The sequence below is a fragment of the Ovis aries genome, unplaced genomic scaffold (assembly GCF_016772045.2).
Source record: "Ovis aries strain OAR_USU_Benz2616 breed Rambouillet unplaced genomic scaffold, ARS-UI_Ramb_v3.0 scaffold_244, whole genome shotgun sequence".
Classification (NCBI taxonomy): domain Eukaryota; kingdom Metazoa; phylum Chordata; class Mammalia; order Artiodactyla; family Bovidae; genus Ovis; species Ovis aries.
The window spans coordinates 36,252-45,207 of NW_024599818.1; the positions used below are offsets into that span (position 1 = coordinate 36,252).

Consider the following 8,956-nt stretch of genomic DNA (forward strand, 5'->3'; position numbering starts at 1 on the left):
TCAGTCTTTCCGGAAACTGATCCGATTTCTTTATTTTTAGGTTTGCTTATATACCTTTTGTTACACATAGGGATGAATACAGAGTCACGGGGGGGGGGGTGGTCAGCAGTCCTGACCTTTATCAAAATCAGGTGCTTCACATAAAAAGGTCTTAGGGATTTTATGATCCTTTCTTTCTGATAACCAAAAAACTTATTTTTTTCCAAGGGTGTTTTTTCTTAAATCAGGCACCACCCTCCAAATAAAGTTACATTCCTATAGTGTGAGGGTGTAGTGAGTTACAATCAAGAAAGGAATTTATTTAACCCAAGGTTAACATGATTAGTCTTAAAGGTTAATACTTATTTCTCCTATATGCTTAAAGGTTAATACTTATTTCTCCTATATGTTAGTTATATGCATTATAAGGGTAGGGAACATGGAGATTTAGCAGCAAACATCAGCCCAACAAATGAAAATCCTTTCACCAATGTTCCCCTTAAGATCTATTTGGTCTTAAGATAGTGATAAAGTTACATTTTTACATAACAAGGACACAGTGGTTTATAACAAAGCACAGTGATCTATTACAAAAGAGAAAATCCATTAACTCAAAAAGTCTAGTATTGCTAACAGCAAAAACTACTATATTTCCTTTTCTATATTCCAAATACATTGATTAATATATTCCCAGGTGCCTAAGGATACGGAGGCCTGGCGGCAATCATTGACTCAACAAGAAGAAAAAGCCCTGTGCTAATTAAGACTCTCAAAATACTCCAAAACTCTCTGTGCTGTTTATGGTTGAGGGGTAGTAAACAATCATGTGGTAGTGGCAGCAGTATGGATAATCCTGTCACACAAGCTAGTCTGTCAGCAGAGAGGTTTGACCTGAGACATCCTTGTCCCACCCAGAGCAGGGAATTAGCAGCAATTATTGACACAACAAATGAAAAACCCTTCACCAATATAATTCCTAACCAACCCACTATATTAATAATTTCTAACTCCCCAAAAGAATTTGCCTTTAATAAGTCTAAAACATCTCATGCCTCTCAGGTTGGGAGGCTATAAACAATCACATGTGGCCGGACGAACCTATACAGGTGGGCTAGATAACCTTCAGAGGAGTCCATAAGCTGAAACAGTCTTGTCATGCCCAGGAATTTTTATTGCCTTGGAGCTGCATGTTTACTCCTCCTCCGAGAGAAACGGTTATGGGGAGAGCCCCCCATAAAGTCAGAGGTGTAGGTGAGAGCATAAAACAGACTCTGGTTTTGGGGTTAGATGCTCGGGAACAGGGGGTTTCCTGAGGCTTGATCACGCCTTTGCATATGCCAAGCCTCCTTCCTCATGACCTTTGCCATGGGCGGAGTTCCTCACGCTGGCTCCCGGCAAAGCTCCAGTACTTTGGCCACCTGATGCAAAGAGCCAACTCATTGAAAAAGACTCTGATGCTGGGAAAGATTGAAGACAGGAGGAGAAGGGGACAACAGAGGACGAGATGGTTGGATGGTGTTATGCACCGAGCCCATATCTCCGAACCGACCGAGAGAAAGCAATTCCTCCACAGTAATGCAAAAAGGCAGGAAGGAAGTTTATTTCTAGCGCGCTAGGGTCCGAGTCTCATCCAACACAGCGGAATCCAACAGGGACCCTGAACAAAGGGATATGGCGGTTTATATACAGTCAGTTCTTTGTCTCAGTTACAGGAGTAGCTGGCGTTACATGATTGGCTAGACAGGATGAGCGCATGTCCTGTTTCTTTCTGGTGGGTGTGTATGGGAAGTCTTCCTAATTTGGTCAAGGAATGCTGTTTTTTCTTCCCAGCTAACAGGAAACATGACTCAGGTCCCTGGTGCTATGCACCTCACTGAGCTGTCCGGCCTGCCTGACATTCCCCCCTGTTCTTAGATCATACAGAGGAATCTTCCACTGGTTCCTGAGACACAGTCTGATATTGTTGCCGAAGCATGAACAGCTGTACTGTATTTATGCGTTCCTTTACAAAGGCTACAAGTCTATTGATAATGCATGGGCCTAAGGTAAGCATTAATAAAAGTACTAATAGGGGTCCCAGCAATGTGGAGATTAGGGTGGTCAACCAAGGGGGCTGTTGAAACCAAGACTCAAACCACCCTTGTTGAGCCTCACGTTCTCTTTTACGTTGGGCTAATCCTTTTCTCACTTTGGCCATAGATTCCCTGACTATTCCGGTGTGATCAGCATAAAAACAGCACTCTTCTCCTAAGGCTGCACAAAGTCCTCCTTGTTGCAGAAAAAGCAGATCTAAACCTCTCCTGTTTTGCAGGACCACTTCAGATAGTGAAGTTAAAGATGATTCTAAATGACTAATAGATTGTTCTATATGGGTAATGTCTTCATCTATGGCCGCTCTTAAAGAGTTAAATCCTTGACTTTGCATGGACAGAGCTGCTGTTCCAGTTCTGGCCCCGGCTATTCCCAGACCGAACGTAGTTGCTATGATTATGGCAGTAATGGGCTCTCTCTTAACTTTATAAGCTCTTTCTTATTGATTAAGAGTAAATTTGTGGGCCCAATAATCATATACAGCTTCTTCTGGTCGATACAGTATCTTTGGTATTACAGCCACCATAACACAGAATTCTTTTTTAGGGTCAAAGATTGAGCTGTGTAAGCACGGAGTCAGCCCCGTATGTGAACAGACCCACCATCCTCCCATCCGTGGTATTAGCCACCTGGCTATGGGCAAGTACCGATTTCCTACATCCCACCGTCTATACCCTGGAGTCTCTGACCCATCATTAGAAGTTATGCAGTCCCAAGATTTACAATAAGAGTCCTGTATCCCCCCACAGATCTTCCAGTTGTGCCTGGGTGCACCTGGACATGCCCAGAATGCATGATTCCGGAGGTAGCCCCTCTTCCAAGGTACATTTACCACCGGCCTAAGGTCAAAGTATAAGTCTGGCCACCAAGTATTTGGTGGATGCATTGCGGTGGTGGAGTTAAGCATCTCACGTGTTAGTCCATTTTGCAGTTTCCAGGTGATTTTGACGGGTCGGTGCAGGTTCACGCTGGCAGCTTCAGAGCAGAGTAACATGGTCATCTATAAGATGGTCCAGGCGAGTTGTCTTGGTCCTGTCGACGACGCCGGAGCTTCAGCCTCAGGGGGTTGGACGGGTGCAGAGATGCTTCCCATTCTTTTTTAGCATCTTCCCGCTCTGCTGAAGTAGCTGTGCGTATGTGTTTGCAATGCACCCAAGGCCTGATACCGTCGACCTTTAGGGCAGTTGGGGTGGTAAGAAGAACAACATAAGGACCCTTCCATTTAGGTTCTAGTGCCTTGGTGTGGTACCTTTTGACCCACACCCAATCTCCGGGGCCGATGTTATGTGAGGGGATAGTCCCCTTGTTTTGACCCTCATATATTTCCCGGAGCAGTTTCCAGACACGAGAATGCACTTTGCCCAAAGCCATCAAAGCCTCCTGGAATTGTCCCAAGGTAGGAGGTGGAAGTTTCTTTCCTTCAAATATTGGACATACAGGGGGAGGTCGCCCATACAGAATTTCAAATGGGGTCAGATTAAGCTGATAAGGAGTATTACATGCACGAAAGAGGGCAAAGGGAGGGAGAGTCACCCAGTCCCCACCAGTCTCTATAGCCAATTTAGTTAAAGTTTCCTTTAGGGTCCGAGTCATTCTTTCAACTTGCCCCAAGCTCTATGGGCTATATTCACAATGTAATTTCCATTTGGTCCCCAGAGCTAGGGCAAGGCTCTGAACTATTTGGCTCACAAAAGCAGGTCCATTATCAGAGCCAACAGTCACCGGCAGACCAAACCTGGGAACTATTTCTTCTAAAATCTTTTTAGCCACTACCATTGCAGTTTCTCCCTTAGTAGGAAAAGCTTCTACCCACCCTGAGAAGGTATCTACCAACACTAACAAGTACCAGTAACCATACTTGCCTGGCCTTACCTCGGTGAAATCTATTTCCCAGTGCTGCCCTGGCCCTTCTCCCCGATACCTCAGTCCTGCGTGTTGCCTCTTTCCTGGCCTCATCTGTTGACATGCCTTACAAGCATGTACTATGTTCTTCACAGTTGTTTGGTGCTGGGGGAATCGCAGGCGTGCAGTTTGAAAAAGCATCAGTGTCTTTTTCTCTCCCAGATGAGTAGACGAGTGTAGATGCTCACACAGTTGCCATCCCAACTGAGCAGGGAGTATCAAGTAACCATCGGAGTCTCAGTACCATCCATCCTCTCCTTGTTGGAGGTTGGGACGTTCCTGGATCCAGGCAAGGTCTGTGGATGAATACTCAGGGGTTGGGGGCAAAGTTCCCATACCTGGGGGTGGAAGCCCGATCGCCAACACCGGAGTGATAAAATCTTCATCAGCCGCTTTTCGAGCTGCCAGATCTGCGGCACGATTTCCTCGTGCCGTGGGGCTGTCCCCTTTTTGATGTCCAGGTACATGTACTATTGACACAGCCCGAGGCAACTGCACAGCCTCCAGAAGTCGACGGATTTCTGGCAAGTTTTTAATCTCTTTTCCTTCAGCTGTCAAAAACCCCCATTCCCGATATATTGGGCCCTGGATGTGTACCATGCCAAAAGCATAGTGACTGTCAGTAAAAATAGTTATTCTTTTTCCTTTAGCTCTCTCTAATGCTTGAATCAGGGCAATTAACTCTGCTCTTTGTGCTGAGGTGTCTGGGGAAAGAGTCTCCGCCCATATCATCCATCCAGAATCATCTACCACTGTGGCTCCCGCCCGTCTCTGTCCATCTTTTACATAGCTGCTTCCATCTGTAAACCATATTAGCTCACTGTTATCCAGTGGCGTATCTGTTAAGTCCTTCCGTATTGCCGTTACTCCGGCCAGTATCTCATTGCAATCGTGGAGGGGGCTATCCCCCTCCAGATTGGGCAAAAGAGTAGCTGGGTTTAGAGTGCAGGGCATTTGAAAATGAATCCGTGAGGTGTCAAGTAGCAGGGCCTGGTAGTGTGTCAAGCGGGCATTGGAAATCCATTTACCCAGGGGTTGTTTCAGAACTCTCTCTATAGCATGAGGAGTGTAGACCAAGAGTCTATGTCCATAAGTCAGTTTATCAGCATCATGGACTAGGAGCACGGCAGCTGTGATGATTCGGAGGCAAGGTGGCCATCCGGCTGCCACTGGGTCCAATTTCTTGGAAAGGTAAGCTATGGGACGCTTCCAAGGTCCCCACTTCTGTGTTAGTACCCCTTTTCCTATCCCTCGCCTTTCATCTATAAATAATTGGAAAGGCTTAGATGGGTCAGGAAGGGCAAGGGCAGGAGCTTCCAGCAAGGCACGCCTGAGCTCCTGAAAGGCCGTTGTCATTGACTCAGTCCATTTCCAGTCTTCGTTTTCTTTGGTCCCTTCATACAGGGGCCTGGCCTTTTCTGCAAACCCCAAGATCCATAATCGGCAATATCCCACAGTTCCCAGAAATTCTCTCACTTGTCTAGGGTTGGCCGGCTCAGGGATCTGGAGGATGGTTTCTTTCATAGCCTGTGTTAGCCACCTCTGGCCCTGTTTTATCTTATAACCGAGGTATGTGACCTCTTGCTTGGCAATCTGGGCCTTTTTGGCACTGGCCCTGTAACCTAAAGTCCCCAAGGTTTGGAGAAGGTCACCTGTTGCCTCTCGGCACTCTTTTTCCGTAGTTGCTGCCAGCATAAGATCATCAACATATTGTAATAAAACAATGGTAGGGTGTTCAACCCGATACTCATGGAGGTCTTCATCCAAGTCTTTGTTAAACAACGTGGGTGAGTTTTTGAAACCCTGTGGTAAGCGAGTCCATGTCAGCTGCACAGGAGTCTGACCACTGTCTTCCTGCCATTCGAAGGCGAAGATCTCTTGGCTTGCAAGGGCAAGAGGCAGACTGAAAAAGGCATCTTTTAAATCTAAAACAGTATACCAAACGTAGCTTGGTGGTAAGCTGCTTAGCAATGTATAAGGGTTAGGAACCGTAGGATGAATGTCACTCACCCGTTTGTTGACTTCTCGCAGGTCTTGAACCAGTCAAAAATCAGTTCCCCCAGGCTTCTTTACGGGAAGCAGGGGAGTGTTCCATGGGGACCGGCACTTTCTCAAGACCCCAGCGTCTATGAGGCGTTGTATGTGAGGAGTAATTCCTTGCTGAGCCTCTTGACTCATGGGATACTGCTGCACTCTCACCGGTGTGGCACTGGCTTTCAGTTCCACAATAATAGGGGGCCTCTGTTTGGCCAGTCCCATTCCTGCAGTTTCAGCCCAGGCCTGAGGGTATCTCTGAACCCATGGCTGTACTTTGGGACTTATTGTCGCTGGGGCCTCTGGCAAGTACAGTCTGTATTCATCCTTTAATGCCAGAGACAAGACCTGAAGAGGATGCCTGGTTCCATCTAAAACTGACACTTGCCCGTGGTCAAAATGAATTTGGGCATTTACTTTAGACAGTAAATCTCTTCCCAGCAAGGGCGCTGGACACTCAGGTATCACCAGAAAGGAATGGGTCACTTGGTGGGCCCCCAAGTTCACATGCTGTTTTGTAGTCCATCTATATCGTTTAGTCCCGGTTGCTCCCTGCACCCAGCTACTTTTCTTAGACATGGGTCCATCTCTTTGGTTTAAGACTGAGTATTGAGCTCCCGTATCCACCATGAAGCCAACCGGTTTCCCCTCCACATTTATAGTTACCCAGGACTCAGGGAGGGGCGTCGAGCCCTGACCCCCCTAATCACTATCTTCACCCATGTAGAGGATATGACTGTCTGGAGACGGAGTCTCGTTCTTGGGATTTTTGGGCCCCTCTTTTAGGTTTTTCTTGGGGCATTTAACTTTCCAATGCCCAGTCTCCTTACAAAACGCACATTGGTTTTTTTCAAGCTTACACCTTGCAAGTTTTTCCTCAGTCTTTGAGTCTAGCTTTTTCCCTTTTTGGAACCTATTTTTGTTTTCAACTCTGGCGAAAAATATCTGAGCCAGCTTTTGTTGGTTCTTATGGTTTTCTTCAGCTCTAAATTCTCTTTCTTCCCTTCTAATGTGGTCCTTTCTCTCCTCTGGGGTCTCTCTATGATTGAAAACTCTCTCTGCTGGCGTCACTAGATCTTGCAGGGACTGTTCACCCAGCCTCTCTATCTTTTGTAACTTTCTCCTAATATCGGGGGCTGTCTGATTCACAAATGCTAGCATAACTGCTGCTCGAGACTCATCTGCCTGTGGGTCCATAGGAGTATACTGTCTAAAAGCTTCCATTATCCTTTCAAGGAAGGCTGCCGGGCTCTCATTTGGCTCTTGCCTCACTGAACTTACCTTGGCCAAATTAGTTGGCTTTCTGGAGGCCGCTCTAAGGCCAGCCATAAGGACCTGGCAGTACATTCGGAGACGCTCCCTACCTTCAGCGCGTTCGAAGTCCCAGTTGGGTCGCACCAAGGGGAACCCCTCCTCAATGAGGTTAAGCTGTATTGTGGGCCTCCCTTCTACCCCCAGCACGTTCTTCTGAGCTTACAGGATTCGCTCGCGCTCCTCTGTAGTGAAAAGCACCTGTAACAGTTGCTGACAATCATCCCAAGTGGGGTTGTGAGTAAAGAGGATAGATTCTAAAAGATCAATAAGACCCTGCGGTTTTTCAGAGAAAGAGGGAGTCTGAGTTTTCCAATTGTACAAATCACTAGTGGAAAAGGGCCAATACTGATATGTCCATTCCCCGCCCTCTCTGGCTGGCCCCGCCCGGACCGGAAATGTGTGAACAGTGGAGGAGGGAATTTCCGGGCCTTCTTCTTTCGCTGCGCTGGCTATTTCCCTTACTCTTCCCCAAGTTCCCTGGGCGGGGCCCCCTTCCCTAGGAGGAGCCAAGGGCTCCGCCCTCCTCCGGGCTTCTCCCGATGAAACTTGTGGAACCTGTGGAAGCAAGGGTGGATGTGGATCCACATACGGGGGTGGGAACAATTCGATCTCCAGATCTATCAGATTAGGATACAGAGAAGATTCCTGGAAGACTGGCTTTGGTTGATTGTTGTCCTTTTTTCCTTCTTTTTCTTCGGAAGCCTTCATGACTAATACCTGTGGGTTTGGCGAGGTTGGGATTGGGGAAGAGGGACGAGGAGGTTTAGGGGGTTTAGGAGGAGCAAGAACAAAAGGTTTAAGCCATTCCGGAGGATTCCTCACTAGATCCTGCCAGACTAGGATGTAGGGAGTCTGATCAGGGTGTCCGGCAGGACTAGGAGCAAATACCTGCTCTTTAACTGCTTGGACAATCTGGGGATTGAAGGTTCCCTCTGGTGGCCATCCAACGTCAAAGGTGGGCCACTCAGTGGAACAGAGAGTCACCAATTTGCTCTTCTTCACCAGTAACGAAAGATTCTGAGCTCTAGACTTGAAATAAGAAAAATGGTCAGTCATCAGAGACAGCAGAGTAGAAGTAGATTGCCCCATGGGTACAGAGAACACTAACAGCAACAGCGAGACTCACACAGACAGGCAGTGCCAGCACACTGAGACACGAAAACAACACTACAAACAGACTCCAACTCCAGTATTACTTTCAGTCCTCTCTACAGCACTTGTAACCCCTTCTCTGCTTGCAAGTGTCTTACCGTCAGGACGTCCTCCGTGCCAGCTGCCCTCCCGGTATGCTACCGGGAACCAGGCCTTACGCTGGACTTGCCTCTTCACTTTACACCTAGATGCCTCCCCAGCACTGGGCCCCGGACTTAATCTAGGCCTCTGCTACGTTAGCACCGGTGCTCAGAGCTCTTACCTCCTAACGAGGTGGCCCCCTTCTACCAGGAGAGTTGTTCCTCCCCAGTGGGACGGAGATCCCAGACGAGCCCCCAAATGTTATGCACCGAGCCCATATCTCCGAACCGACCGAGAGAAAGCAAGTCCTCCACAGTAATGCAAAAAGGCAGGAAGGGAGTTTATTTCTAGTGCACTAGGGTCCAAGTCTCATCCGACATAGCGGAATCCAACAGGGACCCTG

The 8,956-nt window shown here is 47.6% G+C and overlaps 1 protein-coding gene across 1 annotated transcript; it reads right to left on the reverse strand.

Annotated features, from left to right (window-relative positions):
* On the reverse strand, positions 1 to 8,956 carry LOC132659110 (protein NYNRIN-like). The gene has a single exon (XM_060408751.1). It carries the CDS (start codon positions 5,665 to 5,667, stop codon positions 4,210 to 4,212), a length of 1,458 nt encoding a protein of 485 aa, XP_060264734.1. The 5' UTR covers positions 5,668 to 8,956; the 3' UTR covers positions 1 to 4,209.